General features: G+C 27.8%; 1 protein-coding gene across 1 annotated transcript in view; it reads right to left on the bottom strand.

The window, feature by feature from the left end:
* Window positions 1-952: 952 nt before the first annotated feature.
* Window positions 953-24791, bottom strand: part of LOC123304928 (ATP-binding cassette sub-family G member 1-like) — a 43495-nt gene continuing 19656 nt past the window's right edge. Inside the window, exons 3-11 of the mRNA XM_044886485.1 lie at window positions 14083-14272; window positions 10909-11054; window positions 10606-10844; window positions 9332-9543; window positions 9055-9253; window positions 8245-8345; window positions 8022-8177; window positions 6035-6375; window positions 953-1061 (exon numbers count right to left, since the gene is read on the bottom strand). Coding sequence (XP_044742420.1) covers window positions 1010-1061; window positions 6035-6375; window positions 8022-8177; window positions 8245-8345; window positions 9055-9253; window positions 9332-9543; window positions 10606-10844; window positions 10909-11054; window positions 14083-14272 — 1636 coding nt within the window. The 3' untranslated portion in view covers window positions 953-1009. The remainder of the gene's footprint in view (window positions 1062-6034; window positions 6376-8021; window positions 8178-8244; window positions 8346-9054; window positions 9254-9331; window positions 9544-10605; window positions 10845-10908; window positions 11055-14082; window positions 14273-24791) is intronic.

Raw genomic sequence — 24791 nt, 5'->3', positions numbered from 1 at the left:
TTTTACTACAAGAACTATTGATTCTATAAAAAAAATAGTATGTTATAAAAATTGCATAAAAGGATGGACATTTGTGAAATTCATATAAACTGAGCAATATGGCTTGTATGATAATGAACTGAATACATTATTTTATTTTTTAAACTAATTGTAAATGAAAAATAAATAAGCTTTTGATTAAAATAATTCTTAATTCGAATGGATTCTCTTTAATTTGAACCACTGTTTCGAGAAAAATATATGTTTGATTTGTTTCAAATTAATTTAATAAATTTTATAATACAAACGATATCAAATTTGAATACTATCGAAAGAAAACTTACTAATTGAAATATTATTGCATTTATTCTATCTTTTTTGTTTTGTTTTTATGTATTAATAATAAATTTTAAGTATCAAAATAGTTTTCTCATTTTCTTTATAATGATATAATATTAGCCAAAAATTTGGCTTCTGTTCTTAAATACATGTCGACATGTTACCGAGTACGGTTTGATATTTCATTCCTACTCATTTAACATTATCAACGATGACGACACGAAACTTGTGATACCGGCTAGCATGGTTTTTAAACGCAAGTTTTGAAAGTAACGTCACATTTAACTACTTTTATTTTACATAAAAAATGATTTTTATCCATTATTTCAAATGATAGATTACGGAAATGGTAAAAAAGGAACCAATATACGGGAAATGTTTTTTGTAGTTCGGCATTCTTTATCATTTCATTGATAATAAAAATTTCTTATTGCAAACAAAATATCATAATATATTTCAATTAATGTTTTAAATTGAATTTTTTCAGCGAAAATATTTTACAATAAACTACATTTTCCAAATTACATTTTATCGTGTTGGAAATCATTATTTAGTATAAATAAGCAAATATAATTGTTTAACAAAAAAGAATACTTTTTTTTTATATTTATAAAAATCACAGAATGTTGATCAACAATTTTTCAATTTAATTAATTCCATATACATTATTACTTTTTACAGTAATTAATTTTCATCTATGGCACACTTGATAAATTTGATAATGAATTGCACTTAATACAGCCCTGTAAAAATAATTTATGTTTCAAAATATTTTTACAAAAATATTTCTATTTGTATTACTTTTATTATTATATTTTGCGGAAGATTAATAAGATCTAAAATATTAAATTTAATAAGAAAACAATTTTGTTTTTGAAAGAAAAAACTTATTTCGACCTCTAAATAAGGTACGTGATATAGGTAATATACATCTACGAAATATTTTTCCCTTTAATTATTTGTACTAAGTATTCTGCGTCCATTTATCTTAATACATTGTCGCCAGTTTCTTGAAGAGTATATGTCGTTAAAGGAAAAGTTTCAATAAGACCCTTTTACTGCCTGAAGATAAAACACATTCTAAAGATATGGATCTCTTGTAGGAAATTAGCACGATAAGCCATGAAATAATAATTTTTTTTAAATTATTTATTTTTACAAATATTGGCAAAATTCATTGTGTTGTAAATATAAAGATTTTGTTTTTAAAATGAACCACGTATTTTAATTTGCTTCTGATATAAAACAAAATTAGACGCTAATCAACACATAAATTAGTAAAGAATATTAAATTTTTTTTTTTTTTGTTGCCAAGTAAATAGTTTAAACTCGAGATAAAAGATTCTAGTTTCTATAAAACGACTTCTTGAAAATAAGTATTCCAGAAAAATGGAGAAAAATAATTCTAGACTTTCAGAATTCAGTTTTAAATATTTGTGGTGCTTTAAACTTTCAAGTACCCAGAATTCGAAAATGCTTTGACAGCTTCTTTTTTTTTTTTGAAAAAACGGTTTCTTAACTTCTTTTTAAATTTTCTGACAAAAAAACATTTTCAGATTTTGGATCATACACATAATTGATTGCAGGCCCAATTTCCGAGATAATTAAACAAATAAATTAATAAAAAATCATGAAATTTATCCAATAAAAGAGCGCATAGAAATAGAAGGATGTCTTTATCGGTGTATTTAATTGTCATATTATCTATCTCACTTTTTAAAATTTTTATTAAACCGCACCCAGTAATTACCACAACAGCAATTGCTATCTTTATCGTTGCATTTAATTATCTACCTCCATACCTCACTTTTTTAATTTTATTAAACCTCACCGAGTAATTACCATGATATTACAATAATACACAAAGATTACTGAGTGAGATTAAATAAAAATTAATAAAAATGAGATAGATAATATGATAATTAAATGCAACAATAAAGACATTCTACTATTTCTAAGTACTCTGCTATTGGATAAATTTATTGATTTTTTATTAATTTATCTGGTTAATTATCTTGAAAATTAGGACTCATACCGAAATTTGTTAAAGAGCTTTTTCGTTCGTCTTTATAAAATTATTCAAGAAGTGAAGAATTCTTCAGTCAATTATAAAACACCTTTTATACAAAGAGTTGTAGCTTAGGCTAGATACTACAGACAGGGGTACAAGTAACAGGTACAGGTTGATTTTAACCAATTAATTAAAACCTAAAAAAGAAAATATGTATCTCAATGGTATGTGCTTCCAGAAAGACCGCTCTACGGGACAACAGAGATACAATAAAATATGTATAGATCTACCGCTCGACAAAATTTACGACATTGTTATCTCATGTTTTGGCAACATCAACTGGAGTCTGACATCGTGTAGTTTTGACTCTTTCATACACAAGCAATGTCATCAATGATATTGAATGCGATGGATTATTGATAATTGTCATCCAGATAACGGGTATATGTCACCTATCAAAGTCATCCTTAATGCTATCGAATACTTTTTCTAATTAAATAATAATAAAGGTACCTCATACACAACTTTTGTTATTTGAATTTCAAGTTCAAAAATTTTTAATGGGAAGGCTATAATATTATAATCCAAGGAGTAAAATATTTCATAACTGCATATTTATATCTCTCGAAATTGAATTTCAGCAATTAACGTTAAAAAATTGTCAGATCTCTATTCTTCCGTCGTGTCGCATTAAAAGTTTACATAATTTGAAGAAATAAAAATAAATTTTTAATTATTGAATACATGTTATATAAAATTTATAGTGCTAACTCCATTACATTCCCTAAAAAGCGTAGTAAATAATAAAGATAGATGGATTTGTAAATATAATCTCGAACACAGTGATTAAAGAATTGTTTAGCATTTTAGAAGATGGAAATATAAGCGATTAAATTGGATAATTAAATATTTATGTTTTTGAAAATAGTTTTGAGTATTGTTATGTTTTAAAACAAATAATTTTAAATGATTTTTGATTATATATATTTAAAAGCAGAATAATTGATAATTTTAATTAAAAAAAAATGGTGCTCTCTATGCATTGCGTGTTTTTTAGTGAATAATGACGTATTGATCTTTGGCACAGTAGTTATTGTGATGTTTGGTAACTAAATTTAAATGTAATTTCTTGTACACTAAGAAAAGATTGAATGGTAGAATAAAATTATCATCTTAATGCGATTAGAACAATTTAAGGTAGCTTTATCGAAAACATTAATACATTCGTATTCCTACCGTAAACAGTAAGTGTATTTATCTATCAAAAAACTCAACTTTTCCCTAACAAATCTAATCTCTTACAAGAGCGATAGCCACCGTCTAGAAATAAAAAGAAAAAAATTCGGTAAATTGATATTTTAGATAAAAATAAAAAACGGAAGCTAAATTTCAATTTTTTTACTCGGCATAACTTTAATAACCATTATAACCAATACTCCTGATGATACAATCCATTCACTTCAGTTTTTTCCCCGATTTTTTTATGGATGCATAGTGTTCAGAATTGTTCTACGATCATCTCCTTATTTTATTTTTAAATACAAAAGTTGAGCAAAAACTTTTTTATGAAAAAAACTATTTTTAGTTAATTTTTTTATTATAACAAAAAAAAAATATGGGGATGATTGCAGATCAATTTTGAACACGATGCATGCATAAAATAAAAGGCCTGAGGCATTTCAAAAAACAAAGTTAAAGGATAGTGGTTTAAAAACTTATTACAATATTATAACTCATAGTTCCCACTTACATTCAGATAAACGTAACGTAGCCGTAAATCTACCGCTAAAATGAATTGGACAATACTATTGTCCGATCTCCGATCAATAAAAATAAAGACACGACCATCTTAAATTAGTTTATCGCATTATGACGTGAAATTAATATAGAATCCTAGAGCCAGTAAACGTTTCGGCAACTCATTTTATGGAGAGCAGAAATTTGATAAAGCTTGTGGAGCAAGCTTTTTGAAAATCAAAGAAAAGTCTAATTTTAAGCATACTCAAAGTTCCTCCAAACTTAGCAGTGGTTTCACATTACGAACCTAATCCATCTCATTTCGTTTTTAATTAATAATTTATTATTAGTTCTTAATGTCATGGATTTTATTATTTAATAAAGTTGAATAACCACATGAAATTTATTAATAACGAGGAGCAAAAAAATTATTTTTTCGTCTTTGGATAAATTTAAAGCTATTAGATTTTAAAGTTATGATAACGACAGAAAAAAAAAACAGTATTTAGTTGTAATTAAAACAAAAATGTAAAATAAATATATTTCGACATTTATTGATTGTCTAAATACATGTAGCTGATGTTTCTTTGCAGTCAACATCAAAATATCATCACAATATGACGATGTTGACATAAGCACTTACATTATTATTATAATTATATCGTTCCAAATGAAATGAGTATGTATGTACATATACATACACGTACGTCAAGTTCTCTCTTATTCGATCATACTGTCTCTTAGTCTCTTATTCGATCTTATTTCGTTTTGAATAACCTATACTAATTAGAATGAAATAATAAATACACTAATGTTTCCTTTTCCAATCGTTGACAGAAGCCTGGAAAATTTTTAATAGAGTAAAAAACTTATTTACTTATTTAAAAATAATTTTTTCTTTAAAAATACAAGAAATAATATTGGTAATTACTGAAAAAATTATTTTTATTCCTTATTATTTTACACCTTTTAATATTTATAACAAACGTAACTGCGATTGCCCTTTTCCCCGCACTTCTAAAAGGTGTTTTTACATATAGAATTTTTAAATCGAAATTAAAAGCATAAAAATAATTTCATTTGCCATTATAGTGGGCTCATTGGAAACCAAATTTTATACCATTTTTGTTTACGCCATAGTAGTATTAGCATCCAATCTGACAACTGAGCGATGTGACACACTAAACCATTTGTATGATCTCACACCTGCATTATTTCCTAAGAGAAAATGTTAATTTGTAACATTGGGATCCGTTCCGCTATATTCGGGGTCCGTTCTTATTTGTAAAATGACATGTAAACACAAATAGTATAAAATTAGCTTTCCAATGAATCCAATACCACGGCGAATAATATTATTTTTATGTGTTTAATTTCAATTTAAAGTTTATAATTTGAAAAAACAGCCGTTATTGATTCGATCTTGCCACTTTATTTAAACGAAAGGAATTTGTATTTCTTTTATTTTTTACCATTTCAAATGAAAGAAACCACTTCCGTAAACATACATAATTGAAAAACTTGCCTAAACCTTTAAAAGCTAGAAAAAGTGGAAAAATCCAAAGCGCGAATAGTTCCCCATCCCTTGAATTTTCGCTTACGCAGCTTTCAATATAATACTAGACGAAAAAAAAATTGTTCTGCTCCATCCCAGTAATTATGCTAAAAGCACATTTTTTAATCAACGATCTTGTTAATAATTTAGATTAATTTTGTCGATAGGTGGGTTACGTTGAGAATATTTTATAAAATTTTGACTTACTATTATATTTTGCAAAAAATATGTTTTACGTACGTGTATCGTGTTCTGTTCAACGAATTACTTATTATAATTTGTTTATATTGTTAAAGCCACTGCTAATAAAAATCACTGCCCATTATATTGTTTAAATGTATTGAGCAAAAAATATAACGAGCAATTAATAAAAATTTGTTTAAAAAAATATATATATAATAACTATTTATCACCTATTATGCTGTAATCGATACAAAAGTACCAAATACGAAACAGTCCTTAATACAAAATACAAAATAATTAAAACCATGACAGCATGACCATAATCTGCATTTGGCATTGCAATTTGATCAATTAATTTCGATGGTGTCATATAATGACAATAATCACTTGAGCATGGTAAACGTGGACGATCATAACCAAATACCGATAGCATTAGGCCTTCAAATGCATGCTTTAAAAATGATGTATGAAATAACCAACGAAACCATGGATGTGCATCATTAAAATGAATAAAAAATCCACTAAACATTAAAAATGGACATATGAAAAACGGTCCAAATACTGTTACATTCTGAAAAAAAATTAATAATAATTTTTAATGAAGGTTTCTCATTTCTGTGAGTGAATTAATAAGTTATCAGAAACCTTAGGTAATATAGGTAAATTTATGTATGGATTTATATGAATGTGAGGGTGAAAATAAGTATGTATATGTGTAAAAACTTTTTTGAGTGTTTTTTTTTTTAAATATTTTTTAATTTGCAACTAAAATATAAAAATCCCCAAACTATTATAAAAAAAATACCATTTTTGTTATGTTAACAAAGATTAGGAGCTGATTCTGTACAAGATATTACTAACTATAGGGTAATCAAATAGAATCCATAAAAAGCGTTTTAAAAAATTAATTTCTAGCAAGCTGGAAATCGTTTTAATACCTTCATTTAGTCTTAAAAGCGTATGATCCGAGTTTGGCAAATCGCAGGAGATGTGCATATTTTTTGGGAGCAAAATAAATCCAAAAATTAAAATTAATTTTTTTAAGTTTCGAAATTTTAGAAAGTATTTTCTAGAATTTTTTTTTTTTGTTTTTCGAGAATGTTTCACAAAATCACTAGTTGAAGCTATTTACGAAAATCACTAGTTGAAGCTATTAACGAATTTACAACTAGCTATTTTTTATATTTTTGGAGAAAATAGACACCAAAGTTTTGTCCTAATTTTCGCTTACATAGGTAAATTGATGTTTAAGAAAAAATGCTTCAAGTAAAAATAGTTTATTTTTTTATAAGGAATAACAATTTAAACTTTTGTTCTATCTCTAACGGTTTACAAGATGGATCCTTTTTCATTTGATTGAATGAGCAATAAATGCACCATTTAAAAATTGGCATATTTCGGTCATTTTGAAGCTAGAAATTTGAATAAAAAAAAATTTATAAATTTGTACAGTTACTTCAGCTAGAACTTTTATTTGAACTTGTTTTTATTTGATGCATAGTTTGTAATTCGTAAAAAAAAACTGCAAACATCCTTTAAATTTCGCATTTATTTTACTTCCAAAAGTTATGCACACCTCCTGGGATTGGGCAAATTCGGATTACACGCATTTAGGGCTAAATGAAGGTATTAAAACGATTTCCAGCTTGATGGAAATTAATTCTTCGAAAAATTTTAATTTGATTAACCTACTAGTCTATTTTTAATATAAGAAATCTCAGTGCATGCTATTTTAGAAAGTAGAATAAAAAAGTGATCAAGTAAGAAAAAGATCAAGAAAACATTTCCTGTTCGACTATTCCTTATGGAAGGATATGTACAAAGGTCATACGATAGTCAAAACTGGCTTTTGCCGGTTTTTGGTTTTCACCGTATGTTTTATTAATATTTTGTGTTGAATAAAGTAGCCAATTTCACTGACGTGAGATGGTGTTTTCGAAATATTAAATGTTTATAAATTTATTTTGAAATAAAAATTCATTACCCTATTTGGATTTCAATAAATATCAGGATTAGTTATGCAGTCTCTTTTCATAATTCACTCTGTATTATTTCCCAATCATGCACTCAAACTTTATGCCTAATACGGAGTACTGATCGTGGCATAACACTTTTCTAGACAATTTAATTTTGGTACTCACTCAAAAAAGTTCTAAGAAATATCCTGACCATTCATTTAACGTGAAATACCTAAAATTGTATAAATCATCTACTTACTGTAACATTCATAACAGAACCACATAAAATTCCAATACTTTGTGATACAAACGAAACGATTATACACATAGCTAAAAATAAACAAAAACGGAATGCTTCAAATGGCTGAGCTGTTAAATAAAATGTAACCATTACGTAAATGACGGTTGACAAAATCTAAAAAATATAAATGGGAAAAATTAATATATTTTACTTGATTTATTACTGATTGTTTTTAACTAACTTGTATTGGCATATCTGCGACAGTTACAGCCAAATAATACGATTTTAATGAATACCAACGATTAAAATATTCTCGAGATACAATTGGAACTTCTAAGGGAACTAAAAACAAAAATTTTTAAATAATATGTAAAGTGCACAGTAATAAAATTTGCCTTATTTATAAATTTCAAATACTTCCACAGTATTAGTTTAACTCTTAAAGGAAATAAATCTCATCAACTTTTTTTGTTTCGAATTAGAAAGTGGTGTTTCAATATTATATGGTTCCGCAATTTTATTAGAGCTTAGAAAGGTCGATGAGGAGGAGTAGAGGTGTATTATAAATCTATTACTCTATCTGTAAAATAATCTTCATAAAAAAGGTAAAGGGAAGGCACTTTTGAATATTTTTGTCAAACTTCTATACAAATTTCACTGAAATCGATTTGCCTGCTAAATTCAAAAAATTAATTTATCTACGATTGCCTAACTCGTGCTACAGACCCGTTGTGCAAATTTCGCAGGCGTACGTTAATAATGTTCTTACCACACTTGTATCGTAAATAACTATTCCGTATCATATAATAAAGCAGCCTCCTACATTCTTTGTTGAATAACAAAAAGGACAAGAATTTTGAATTTATTTCCTTTAATAGAGCGTTTTTTAATCTAATCTCAATGAAAAATAGTGATGAATTCGTGGCTTGAATATAGAAAACATAATATATTAAGAAAATTCAAAATAATCAAAGAATTTTCACCATTTTCTTACAATTTTTGGAATTTCTAGAAATATTTGGAGTGCTTGACAAATAAGTCTGTTACTTACATGTAATTGTCATTGATGAGAACGCCGTAAACATAAGAAACATAATTGAAAAGAATAAATAATTACAATTATCCAACATATACGTAGCATCATCACCAATACGATAATATAATGTTCCGATAAATAACGATATAGCGATATGAATAAATATTCGTGAATATGTTAATGTGCGGTCACGTGATAATATTAAAAATGTACGATATAATAATATAAAAAATTGCGCAAAAAATGATCTAGGATATACAAATTCATTTTTTTTATAACGTTTCTTTTTTATATCATCATCTGTCATATTATCATTTATATTCAATTGCTGTGATTTCAAATTTGTCATTTCATTATTTGTTTCAGTTCTGCTATTTTCAATATAACTAACTTGATGGAGTTTAAAATTTGGATTACGTCGCCAATCAGAATTTTTACCATTTTCTGATCTCTCCACTAATTCCTCCATCCGATCCCCATATTGACCTTGACACACTTCCAAGACTAGAAAAATAAATATATTTATAACAATATTTTGACAATTTTCCTGTTTCTTCTGACATAATAATTAAAATGTCGCTACACAGCTCTGATTCAATCTTTATAAAGAGATAAAATTTTAAAATAATTCACACATTGAGTAAAAATATGTCTACAGAACAGTTTCAACTAAATGTGTAGTCAACAACATGCGCCTCACTTTGTAAAAAAAATGCGCTTGTCTGGAAAATTCGCGACCACACGAGAAGGTGGTAGGAGAACTATGCTTTCTGAGAGCATGTTTCTAAGAAATTTCTTTTCTTTGTGGCATTCTGCAGTATAAACGGCTAAATGGATTTTGATAGGGAATAACGTAAATCATAATCCGATGATCACCGATTGTCAATCTGATAATGCCGATTTCGGGATCGATTTTATGTTAATTATTCCATTTTATCTCATCAGTAATTTCGAAAATTTAAAAAGTTTTTAATTTAAGGGTAGATTATTGCGCTAAATCAAGCCACCACAACTATTTAAAGAATAGGCGTAAATAGGTGAGTTTTTGGCTCTAAAAATGAGAAAGATCGCAAGTTAGTGTAGCATCTGAAATTTTTGTAGAATATACGTATTTTTGGTTTGCATCAATATATTTTACATTATTCTATTCTAACAATGATATATTAAAATGGAATCTTGAAATTTCTCGGGACCAATTTTACCTCTTTTATTGACATGCATCCCATATTTTTTTAGCAATAGCGGTAATCGAGCCCGCAATTTACGATATACCACGAAGGGTGGTTCGTAAGTTTCGTCTTACTTAAAATTTTTCAAGAATCTATTGCCTTTTGAAATATAACTTTCTTTTAAGTATGTAAGTTTAAATAGTATTTAAAAAAAAAATTTCATTATAAAAATTGTACTTTCTATTGGATAACCTTTTCTTTTATTGCATAGAGTCCTTTCTATTAGATAATCTAATAATAAATGCAAATATACAAATCATTGGCGATAGCTTTTAAAGGCGAGTATCATATTGTAAAACAATAAAACAAAACAAAACAATAAATTTATTAAAATTACCAAAATCAGCAGGATTATGATAAGTTGGACAATTTAAATTCATTTCATTTAAATATGGCAGTAAACCTTTAACTGAACCTTGATAAATACACAATCCTTCTGATATAATATACAAATGATCAAACATTTCAAGTAGGATTGCTGATGGTTGATGTATCGTACAAATGACAGTTCGTCCTTCACGTGCCAAATCTTTTAAAAGGCCAACACATTGTTTAGATACAGAGCTATCCAAACCACTGAAAATAATAAGAATAATGCAATATTACTTTATAATATAAATTATTTTTTATGAATACAAACCTTGTGGGTTCATCGAAAAACATCACAGATGGATTACGTAATAATTCTAATGCAATTGATAAACGTTTACATTCACCACCCGATAAATAACGAATTTGTGTTTTACGGCATTTTTGTAAACCAATTGCTGTAATAGTCTCCTCAACCTACAATAAAAATTTTAATTACTGAAATAGAATTGAGAATTGTTGAACTAAATGTTTACTTTACAAAAATGGAAGGATCACATTTACGGGTTATAACAAAAATGTTTTTATTTTTTCATAAGAATTTGAAATTTACATACAGTTAGTGACAAACATTCAAAATTCCGGCCTCCTTTTCTATCCTGAACACGCTATAAATATTTCAGCTTGAAATCTTTTTTCGTTTTTGAGCTATCGCGTCGACAGACAGACGGAAAACAAAAATTGACTAATTAGATGATTTTATGAATGATTTTAGTTTTAATTAACATTCCGTATAATAGCAAATGTAAATCGCGTTTTTTTGTGAATGGGTAATTGGTTTATTTATTTTTGCATGTGCATAATCAGCAAAATTTTTTATTATAAATAATGACCTTTAAAATTTTTTTCTTATAAAAATGATTTAAAACTTTTTTTTGTATTTAAAAATAAAAATTTCAAACAATTAAATCACCTAATAAATATTTATCAGAAATTTTATTGCACAGTTGAAAATTATCATTAAATTATACCTACCTAGGTTCATTCTTACTACGATACACCAGTCGATTATCTTACAAAAGTTGGGAAAACCATTTTTTTTATTAACAAGTATGTATATTCACAATACTTAAACGTGTCTCATGCACGAACTTATGAAATTTAACTAATTATTACCCGACTGCCAAGGAAGGGTTATGTTTTTCGCGCGTGTATATCTTGTATGTATATTTGTTTGTAAATTACTTTATGGTCTAAGAGACGGTATAAGGCCGATCTTCACTCATTTGATAGCCAGGTGAGACATATTTTTTATGAATTTTTATTGATATTTAAATATGCCTTTCATAATTCTACTATCAAAAAGTGTTCATGGTTATTTTTAATTAAATTAATTTTATATAGCAAGACTATTATACCAGTATTTTCGTAATTAAATTATCTTTCTTCTAATACCAATTTCGATTGGTTAAAAGATCGGTGTAGTTGCCTGTATTGACTTACCTGTTCATATGATATGAAGAAATCTACACCGATCTGTTAACCAACCGAAATTAGTAGAGTGAAATTACGCCTTGTGTATGGATTAAAAGTTCGAGCAGTGAAACTTTGGGGTTTTTCTTTTCACATCAAAATAAGTATTTTTTGAAATTTTTTACTCTCCCGGAGTGGTGCAACATGTTTAAAAAACAAAATGGCGTCAAAAATGCAATTTTTTTCAGAAATTTTATCATTTTTATTTAATTTTCGCAAAAGGAGACATCGGTGCATATCCAAATTTGGTAGGTTTGTAGTCCATGTTAAGAACTACTCCTCATAATTAAAGTTATCATAGTTAAATTTTCCGTTTTTCGCAAAAATATGGATCAAGGAGTCATTTTACGGGTAAGCCACTTATTATAAAATCGAAAGATAATAAAAAATTCTACAATTTAAAAAAAAATTTAACCTCGTAGGATAAAATGGCATAAAATGGCAGCCATTTTAAACAATTCCCTAAATTGGAAATTTTGGCCGAACTATTTAACGGATTTCGCTAAAATTTTAACCGAAAGTTGTAAGTAATAAAACCTACTATTGATATTAGTTTCATTAAAATCCATCGAATATTTTTCAAGTTATAGTCAAATGAACTGTTTTACCATATGTATGTATACATATATATATAACTGGGAGGGGAAGGGACGAAACCCCACCAAAAAATTATGAGGAGTAGTTCTTAACATGGACTACAAACCTACCAAATTTGGATATGCACCGATGTCTCCTTTTGCGAATATAAAATAAAAATGATAAAATTTCTGAAAAAAATTGCATTTTTGACGCCATTTTGTTTTTTAAACATGTTGCACCACTCCGGGAAAGTAAAAAATTTCAAAAAATACTTATTTTGATGTGAAAAGAAAAACCCCAAAGTTTCACTGCTCGAACTTTTAATCCATATAACAGCCTTTTTTTGCTTAGATTTACTCCAGTAAATTGGTATTAGAAGAAAGATAATTTAATTACGAAAATAATGATATAGGCTTGTTTAAAAAAAAACGTTCATGGAAAAAATTTATTAAAATTAATTTAATTAAAAATAGCCATGAACACTTTGCGATAGTAGAATTATGAAAGCCATGTTAAAAATCAATAAAATTTCATAAAAAAAGTGTCTCATCTGTTTATCAGGTGGGTGAAGATCGACCTTTTACCGTCTCTTGTACTATTATTAGAGTTCGTTCAAATCAAAGTGACACCGAACAAGAGAGAGTGTATGATGTATATGTATGTGCACTCATATCTACATTCTCTCTTGTTCAGTGCCACTTTAGTTTGAACGAACTCTACCTCGTATCATCCAAACGGCTCGATGGATTTTGAGAGCTATGCCATCGCTATATTCCTCTTAAGAACCCAAGTGTCCTTAGATTAATGTTTGAAAAAATGTATAATGGCTCGAAATAGTTATATGTTAATAAAAGAATTAACCAAACCTATCGTGTAGGGTATCAAAATAAAGGAAATTATATATTTAAATTTAATTAGGAATAATAAATACTATGTTAAGTTCGGTATTATTGAATAGGTATTTCAAAATAACTAACTAAATAGTGAAAATAACCAGAAATAGAAAAGAAAAAAACCAGTCTAGTAATTTATATAGCGACTTTAACATTATTGGGAAAATTTTAGCCGGCCTAGCTAGATTTTAATGAGTGATTCTAAATTTCCACGAATCTGTTTAAGAGTTAATTATGAAAATATGATATGATAAATATGAAGATATATAAAAGTCCTACACTTTTTGTACGATAAAACTACTCATTGATTGGTCTATTATTTACAGCTAAGAAAAAAAAATTTACATAATTTAAAATATAAAATTAATTTTGTGCATAAAAACTTAATTAAACTTTTAATAAATGAACAGCTTTTAAAAAACTGACCTCGAACTCATGATGAGAGTTAGAGCTCCATTAGAAGCCTTGTACTAACGAATTGCTAACTTTAAAATACTCACTTTTTCTTTCCGATCATCTCGAGACAACTTATTTGGCAGTTTTAAATGAGCTGCAATATTTAAAGCTTCTTGAACAGTTAGTAATGGTTGCAAATTATCCTCTTGCATTATATAACACGAATCTAAACGAAGGTTATCAAAACTTCTTTCTATTCCATTTACACTAATATTTCCATTGGCGCCCAAACAACTAGAAACAATTTATATGAAAATTAATTAAAAAGGTTAATTATTCTGTAGTATTAAGAATTGGTAAAATTTTCGCCTTGACTATTGTATTTGGCGATAAAAGAATGAAACAAAATTAGAGTGCAGGTCATAAATGAGTGCTTGGCAAGGTTTCTTCCTTCATTCAAAACTACATTTACGACCTTGAGACTTTATAGACTTTAGAGTCCAGAACAATTTAGGTTCAATAGACAATATAATATCATTTAATGGAAGTAAGGCCTAAGCTTGTAATATAAAATTATCTATGTAGTCTAGCCAACAAGTTCAAATTGGGGAAATATAGAAATAATGGTCTAAAAAATACGTGTGATAGCTCGTTGGATTCAGAATGATGTCTAGAAAAATGTGCCAGAAGCGTTTTTTAGCAGGCAAAAAAATTTCAAAAGTTATAAACAATTAAAGATGAAAAAAAGGTATATCGTTTTTCGCCCATATTTTATAAAATATTAATACTTAAGAAATTTTCAAAAAAGATTTTAAAGAGGAGGAAATTTCCGATATGAAATCCTACTTCCCGGAACTCCCGGAATAAATATTAATTTAAAAATTTGAAAAAATTATGGTGAATTTTAAATAGTATAAAGAATTTACTACCGTTGGAAATTAATATTAAAGTTAATTTTTCAACAAGTTCGACAATTTTTTATTAATAAAACTTTCTCTAATTTTCGCTTTCCTTGTAAACTAATAATATTATTTACACCTCTAGATGACGCCATAAAAGCTTAAAAAAATTTAAAAGTTTATTTATAAAATGTTTTTAAGTTAACAAAAAATTAAATTTTATATGCATTTTTTGTTAACTTAAAAAGATTATTATAAACAAGGTATTAAAATTTTTTAAACTTTTATGACGAGATCTTGTTAAGTTTATATTTAAGAAAGGTTGCACAAAGCCAAAAAAATTTACGCCAATTATTACAAAATTTTTTATTTCCTGAAAAACGCTTCTGGCACATTTTTCTAGACATGACGAATCCAACGAGTAATCACATGTATTTTAAGACCATTGTTTCTATATTTCACCAATTTGAACTTATTGACCAGACTAATGTTAAATATTCAGATATTTAGCTAAGCGTATAAATGTTGTTCTTCAAATATGCAGAATGTCTAGCTTAAGTCTTACAACTCAAAGTCGTTCTTAACACGATCATTGCTTCCGCATTTATAATAATAAGAAAGTCAAGTTTTATCAATAAATTCCAATAAAGAAAATTTTATTGTAGATATATGGCCTTGGGAAGAAAATATTCTAGTTGTTAATAAAATTAAATGTTTTTTAGTTCTAGCTATTACATACTTTTTTGTACGGTCATCAGCGTTGTCAATCCAAAATCTGTCTATGTGGTAGATATGATTTAAAAAGTTGGTAGTTTTCAGCAAATTCTGCTTAAAAGTTGGTAGATCTAATCTTAGATCTATTAACTTTGAATTACTCAAAGTTGGTAAGCTACCAACTTTCTATTCTAAGAATACTCAAAGTTGGTAGATCTACCTTAAGGTTGGTAGAGTTGGCAACGCTGACGGTCATGACGGTAATATTTGTATATGTCACAATCGAAACTCTTAGCCAGTCATCTGTTAACTGAAAAAAACAGGCAAAGGTACTTTTGACTGCACAGGTTGGTCTATAGTAGTTTTTCCTGACATTCATTGGTAAATAGTGCTTCTGACGGTTAATTTGGGGTCAAAAGTGGTTTAGACTAACGCTTTTGGTCAAAACTAGTTTTAATTTCTAGAGAAGAACCGTCATGAATAACTCGGCATTTAATAACTCTGGTAAAAACAACTGCGTCAATACAATTCCGGTAAAAACAAGTCGGCACAGAAACAACCCGTTGCCAAAACAACTCGATACGAAAACAACTCGCGTTAACCCTGCGACTGCGTTCATTCACTGATGAAATGCCTTTAATATTATGCATTTAAAGGAGTCGAGTTTGCACGGATCTGGGTTTTCATTTAGTTTTTGGTTAACCCTGCGATTGCGTTCATTCACTGATCCACGGATTGGCCAAGCCTTAAATGGGGTCGATTTAGCATGGGTCTGCGGGTTTTTTGGCTTTTTGGTTAACCTTGTGATTTCGTTCATTGATCCACGTGGGAATAATTTTTGTAACAAGTCGTTCTTTTAATGAGTTGTTTTATACCGAGTTGTTTAGACCGGAGTTGAGTAATGACCGAATTGTTTTGGTATATAACCTTACTAGAAAGTCAGTCTTTATTTTTAATTGTTTCGAATGGACTATTTATATCTATACGAACTATGCATATATTTAATAATATTTCGAAATTACTTATAACGAAGGTTTAACTTATACAAAGAAAAAGTAACAAGTACTAAAAAAAATTGACAGTAAAATAAAGCAAAAAGGCAATGACGTTATAGTTTTTTTTTTTATTATTTATTATTAATTTTAATTGATGTTAAAATACTTTAAGTAAAAAAATAAACAAAAATCAGTTAGTCAAAACTACTTTTGACCAGCTTCATTGGACAATAGTACTTTTGACTGTTATATCATTCAAAAGTATTATTATCGAAAGCCTGTGGTCAAAAGTACTTTGGCTGATTTTGCTAGTTAAAGGTACTTTTGACCGGTTAAGAGTTTTGGCTGTAACACATACACTATTTACACTGAGGGTAAGTAAAAGAACAACAAAAGAGTCTGCTGTAGAGAGTATACAGAAAGTTCGATTTACATCTAGACATACAAATATCACGAGTATGACAGAATACATGCGTCAAGCAATGCATCTAAGTGAGAGGTATTATATACATTAGCTTCGATATGCGTTAAGATAGTTGTAAGACACTTGGAGAGTGGGTCTGAGTTGAATAGTTTTTATATAACACCTTTAATACCTCTTCTTAGTGTGTATATTATAGGGTATAATCGATGTTAATTTTTCATCGAATTGTTTCGCAACTACCTGTTATCAAAAATCTCAATTTTAATTTAATAATATGTGTATGTGTTCGAGAATGCAAGGAAACTTGAGAGATTTTCGGATTCTAAAACTTTTTGATTCATCTTTCGAACATCAACATTTTAATTTTAACTATAAGAACTCTCATGTCCTTGGATCGAAACATTTAAAGTTAAAATTTTAAAGTTGTTGAATGAAAAAAAAAAAAAAAAAAAAAAAAAAAAAACATTTACAAAATTTTTGATTTATAATTGAGAAGATCAATTTCTGATTGTCCATTGTTATTATATTTTAGGTCAAAATAATAATATAATCTCGGTGGCATTTTTAAACAAAAATATCCACTTCCAAAAATCTAAATTTTATTCAATTAATTTGAAATTGTTTTTATTAATCACTAATCAATAAATTTTATGAATCATTGATGATTTTTATCACTAAATTTAATTAATACAATATCTACGTTCAAATTATAAAGTAAACTAAACACTTAAACAGGTATACTTTAATTATGGGATTAGAAAATCTAATGGCCTAAAGATCAATAAAAGTATCCGTTTTGAAACAAATGCATAAATTATAAAATTAATTTTTAACCAGTTAAGTTTTTTTTATAGTTTTATAAGTTTAGTATTTTAAGGTACCGCGAGCACCAAGGAAATTTTAGATTTAGGATTGAAAATATTTGTATCTTATTTTCAACTTTGATGATAAATTTTGTTATAGCCTCATGAATGTAGAGGAAAAATAATAATAAAATTTTTGGATATCTGCCTTGGTTTTCGAAATATCGAAAGCTAAATAATGACACAAAATTATCAATTTTCGATATTTTGAAAATTATTCCAGATATCGACAAATTTTATCCTTACTTTTCGTCTTATATTGTCAAGCTATATCATAATTCACCACCAAAATTGAAAAAAAAAAAATTTTTAATTTATGCCCCCACTTTCGTGCTCATACATCCTTAATTAGTCGGACACAGTGGATTCTTTTTGTTTCCGATAATTTATTAAGGTTTTAACTTTAATTTAAATAGTTTTTTTTTTTAATTTCCACCGACTAGTTTTGGAGAAATCTATGAAAACATATCATCCATCTACCGTTTTACCATAAAACCGATATTAAATAGCCTCCTACTTTTGATTTCATTTATTTATTTAAATAATCGGATACCCCATCCCCTAAAATTTTCAGAATTTATTTAGACTTATTCCAACTTCATATAAAATCAAGTTTTTCATTTAAAATTCCCTTGGTGCTCGTATATCCTTAAAATATAAAACATTTATTTTTTCCAAAAATATATAATTATATAATATCCTATATCAATAAGATAACAAATGTATCAAGGTTTAATGATGAATGGGTGATAAGAAATATTCAAATAATATCAGTCATGATAAAAAAATAACCTTTTCAACTGAATATAGCTTTTAGAACCATAGCTTTTAGAAATAGCTAGTTTTTTTCGCCACCACTTTCAGGTCAATTAAAAAGCGTATTAAAATTTCAGCGAACCGATATTCTTGTGCCGTTTAGATACAGCAGTTTCATTTTTTATCCAGTGCAACCCATGTGGAATTCGTCTTTTGCTAATCGCCCAATTTTGAGATTGATTTCTATAGCATAGCTTTCTTTAATAACTTTTATAGTTATGCATTCTAACTGGGTTCTTCTTGTTCGGTAGTCCCTATTGCTATCAATCTTCGAGTCGTGAAACAATCAACTCGATCCCGAATCCGGTCAGATCACGCCCTATTTTTTCCTACGATGTCATCGTTATAGTGTTTTAGAGTTTTGAACGGTGAAAGCGTAGATAAATTTTGCAATCACATATCCAGGTCGAGAACAATGGTGCATCGAAACTCGTCATATTTAACCCTGACCTTTTTGGTTCTATACACTTGCTTTTGAATGCAGATGAACCTTATAGGCGGCTCTAAAATAGTCCTTTTTGGAGCTACAGCTATCACAATTTTCCCGAATTACTTAGAATTTCGAAAAAACGTTCTTGCTATTTTTTTGAGAAACAACTTTTGTTCGAATCTTTTTTCCAAAAACGTCACAATTTGTGATGGTTGTATCTCAGCCAATTTCTTTGCTAGAAAATTGAATAAAAAATGAAAATGTGCATCGTATCATGCCAGCAACCATGCATGTAACATGCCGTTACACTTTTGTGTAAACAATTTCTTTTTTAATTTTATTTAATGCACAGTTTTCAAGTTCAAATGACTAGTGCCAAAGATTCCCCGTTTGATTACTAAAAAAACACATTCCAGGGTTTATTCAAACTCTGACGTGTAATAATAAATCCTAGAATTTAGTCTTTTTCCTGCTTCATTAGCTATACTTGTTACTCGGAATGTCTATATGGCTGGACATATATTAGATTTACCTTGAAATTTTACAGACAATTCATTTAGAAAGGTTCAGCAGTCCTGGGGTATGTCAGAAGATACGCAATCGATGCATTTTTCGTCAGGATCGATTTTTATTTTTTATTCTATAACAGAACAGAGTTTCCTCTCGAATCCTAAAATAATCGCTGAAATTCTACCATCTACTAAAGCAGTAACTGTTTATCGCCAAAAGATAATCAATAATAATTTCGTTAAATGTTAAAATTTTGTTCTCTACCATATCAATATTGAAATAAGGTTTGATTAAGATTTAGTTAATATAAAATAGTTCCGCCTTTCAACTTAGTCCAATTCTCAGTTAATTAGTGCTTGGCAAACAGATCCAATCGTGGACAGGTATACTTACAAATATTTGAGAAAGATCGTAATGCTTCAATTTCAAAGTTAGGTCCCAAAGAGTTTGTGGTTTTCAAAGTAGAATGATAATTTTGCGCCAACAACGCCTTTTATGCTGTATATTGAGATAAAAGCAAAGATTGATACTGAATGAAATAAAATATTGAATATACATGCATGAGAATGTCAATCTACCAAAGACTACATGCAATCAATATTAAGGATAAATTATTAATTAATAAATTATTAAACTGCTTTCAATTTATGACTATGGAGAAGATGATGAGTCAATAAACTGTATCTGTATTCATATTATATTATTTAAATAGCCTTGAAATATTATTTATATTGCAGTTAGTTAGTTATTGCAAAATATATAAGCGAATTATTTATATCTTCGTTAGTAGTAAAATACAAATAATATAAAATTTGTTATCTAATAAGTTCCTTAACAACTTTAGACAAAATAATAAAGTACCTATTGAAATAAAGGGCATTGACCTATATTTATATATACATTTAATTAAATAAAATATCCTGATGTAAGTAAAGTTTTTTGTTTTAATATTAGCATTTTTATACTAAATGGTTGCCATGCGATTGCGAATAGTATTTTATTAGACTTTCAAGGACAAATTAAAGGCCAGTTTTACTTTTTGATTAAAAATCAAGATTTGAGAATCATTAAAGTTTTCTTTTAGTTTTCCCGCTATGAATTTTTTGCGTAAAAAACATAATGGTTGCATTAGGCAAAATTGAGTGCCTGATTAGCTTACTTAGAGAAAAATGAGATTTTTCGATATATGCGGTGCAGGCTACTTGGAGATTGTCCAGTAAAGTAACTGATCGCTCGTGAGCGCCGCGCCCAGTTTGACCAAATGCAATAAATATAGAAACTACTGGAACAAACAACAAACAAATGTTAAGAGGACTTTTTTCTCCAAAATTTGGGATTTTCTTAAATAATTTTTTGGTTACAGTCAAAACTGTTTTGTTTTTTTCATAAAGAAAAAAGTATGAACTTTTTTCAAAAAACCTATTTTATTGTAAATAAGAAATTAAGGAATTTTTTGATCCTACTTAAAACATGTTTTTAAAAAACATTCAAAAGTATTTACATACTAGCTTCATAATCACCCGCTTCACTGGGCTTAAAAGTTAAAACCACCGCTTTGTAGCCTCAACCCTCTCTTGATATGTACAGTTTTCAATTTTGTTAAATGTAACATAGTCATAATTCATTTAGTATATCAGAAAGTTGGCCATAATTTGTTTGACATTTACTAGTTTAAATTTTTACAGAATTCTTTAATTTATGGTTCAAAATGATGATCATAGTTCTGCTCCATCTATAATCATCATTTTGAAATATAAATTAAAAATTTCTGTAAAAATTTAAAAAATGGTAAATGTCAAATTAAATTTAATCTTTTTATTTTTTTATTAATATATCTTTATAAATTATAGTTCATGTGTTATTCTGATATATGAGCTATATTTCTGTACAGTTTCATTAAAAACCATTCGCTAGTTTTAGCGTGAAAGCGAAACAAATAAACATGCCTATTTTCACATTTACATATAACATATTTATTTTTACCAACAGATTTATAAAAATGTTTTTATCAGTACACAAACATTTCTTTTCATCAACATGACCGACTAAGATTTCTGATAACTTCATATAATTCACTCACAGGCTGCGAGACTAAAGTTGCCAATAATATCTTAAAAGTGACGTCATTGTTGAGTATCGCCATAAAGATTACAAATAACTCTGTTTTGCAAGAAAGAGACGAGTAGGAATCTTTGAATGCCTATAACTTTTTCGTTTTCAATCAATTTTATTCAATTTTGAAAATTTCTTATGGTATCAAGTCTACTTTTACTTTTAAATGGAATAATGTGCCAAATATGATATCAGTCATCTACCCAATTCTATACAATGAAGTATAAATTAGTTAAAATGAAACAGATGAAGTTACAGGAACACGTGGACAAGAAGAACATTTTTTACCTCCATGAGAAAAATTATTATTTTTAACAAGTCACGCTATGCCCAAAAACCTTGTTTTAAGTTTGTAGGGGAGCGGAGGGTAATGCCGTACACCTAACTTTAAACGTGTATTTCTTCGAACCTACTTAATAGAATACAATGCTTTATGTATCAAGCCATCATAAATTTAGTCTAGTTTTATATAAATAATCCATAATTGACAGTGTCCAATATGACAGTGTCAAAATCAAATTATTCTATAAAGTTATTTGTACGGAATTACCCGAGACTTGCGTCTAATTCCGTACATAATTTTAAGAACCTAAAAAGCCTGAAAAAAGGTATTTTTTCACAAATAAAAAAAATAATTTTAATTAACTGTGGGTAATCTTTTATTTATTCACAAAATACACAGATATAATCGTCCGCAGAGTTTGCGCCACTACACAAAGCATGTGCCATTTGTCACATGACACACATCTGTACCATAATTCTATATCCTTACCAAATTCATTACATATTACACACAATTCATGAACTCCTCATATTTCTGATCATATTTCTGGTGAAATGAGATCATGTGATATCTCTGATTCTGCATTTACTGCTGCTTCTGGAGAAATAATATCATGCAATGCTTCATTGCGGGTAATACCGTACAGTGTACGGAAATTCCCGAAACCGAATTCAAATTTTAAGAATGAGTATTTACCTAAAAAAAAATTCAATAAAGGGATTCTTTGATGAAAATCTTATTATAAAGATATTTATAGTCCGAAATATAATAATTTTATTATAAAATTTAATAAAAATAGGTACTTATATCTTATTTTTTTATGTTTAAAAGTTGTAAAAACGAGCGCCAAATCACATAACATCTATTTATACCAAAAATATTACCCTTAATAGCACAGTAACTTAAGAGGCTACGCTAACACAACTGCGCTAATGATTGACACCAAGAAAACGCACGCAACTCAATTCCTTCAGTATAAACAGTGATGTACGGAATTAGCCGCTGTACGGTATTAGCCTCCGCTCCCCTAATCTGTAAATTTTTTTCATTAAATTTTATTCATTTTAATTAATTAACATATATTTAACTTTAGCATAGTTTTTAAAAAGTTTTCTTGGCAAATATTAATATTATTTTTATTTATATTAGTTGAAATAAAATATCAAAATTGACGATTATTTTTTTCAATAAATTACTTGTTAACATCTCATATACTCGAAATATTATCCTGATAATTATTCTTATCTTTAATAAAACTTTATATTTTAAATATGGTAGTTTTATTAAAATATTGATATTTATCTTTGTGTAGATAAAATATTCGGAATTTTATTTTGACATACAATAACAACCTATACATGTTTTTTCATATTTATTACATGTTTATTAATTTGTAGACCCAATTGATTACATTTAGGATTTTTACTGCAGGTTTCGAGAATGCCTGACGGTTTCGAGAATGCCGTAAAAATACCATAATTAGTCGTCATTTAAGCAATGCCATACATTTAACCGTTATAATTTGGTTATATTATACTTACGCCGTACAGTTACAGAAAATATACTATATGATTACTCTATTAATACTCAAATTTAACCCAAAAAATTCCGAATAATAGCCGTAATAATACAATAATTTTTCAGTAATAAATACCCAAATTTAACCCAAAAAATTCCGTATAATAGCCGGAATAATATAATAATTTTTTTGGACATCATAACCTCAAATTTTGAAACATTCATTTTTCGCGATTAACATCATTTTTTGTTCATTTTAAGCATATTTAATATTAAATAAGATAATTAATAACCTATTTTAATTAACGTAATTCATTTATTCATTGTTACATACGAAAAATAACTTTTATGGACAATGGAAATTTGTGATTTTCGTTAATGCTCCACAATTTTAGCAATTCATATAATCACAGTTATTAAATTTCGATATCCTCGCCTACAGCTTTCCAGATATTCTAGCCTGATAGGTAGTATAGGCTTACTATTTTTGGTGATTCTGGTAGTTTACTGATAATCTTTTTCAAGTAGTAACAGAAGCAATATTGTAAAAAGTTTTTTTTAAAACTAAACATTGAGACAATAACAATTGTTGAAACTATCAAAACTCTCCACGGTAAAGGAAAAACTTAAGAAATAGAAGAGTTTTCGAAATATGTTTATTTTTCAAAAAAGGGAGGGCCTTCAAAAAAATTGAGCCCACAGCTTGGGATTATCTATCTTACTGTTCCAAAAGTCATCTCATTGTATAAATTAAACAATAGGCTCTATGTGCGAATTTGCAAATATGTTGTACTGTGCATCAAAATGGTTGAGAAACGCTGAAGTATATTAAATCATTGAAGCATAACAAATTGCTACTATTTATTAACAAAAAAAAACATTGATATGTTAATCTAAGTTTATGTTTTTATACCTACCTATTTAAATGATTAAAAAGTATGATATGCAAAGGGGGCAGAGATGTGTGTGATTTTGAGAACTTTGTTTAACAAAGTCTTATAAATTTTTTAAAATTATTTGTTTACCACCTTATTTCAAAAAGCATTAAGGAAAATTACATAAAACCCATGTTTATGTAAATTGTATTTTTAACTGAATAATAATTAATTATGTTATTAATAAGTAAAATAAAGAACTTGTGACTTGGGGCATTTCACGTCAAGCTGACAGGGGAAAAAAGTGAGGTTCCGAAATTTGTTCATATTAGGTCCAGTTATACTTCTAGTAGATATAAATACGAACACAATTT

This window comes from Chrysoperla carnea, chromosome 1, assembly GCF_905475395.1.
Source record: "Chrysoperla carnea chromosome 1, inChrCarn1.1, whole genome shotgun sequence".
Lineage (NCBI taxonomy): Eukaryota > Metazoa > Arthropoda > Insecta > Neuroptera > Chrysopidae > Chrysoperla > Chrysoperla carnea.
Note: the sequence above shows the minus strand (reverse complement) of the source record. Positions and strands in the feature narration are given on the sequence as shown.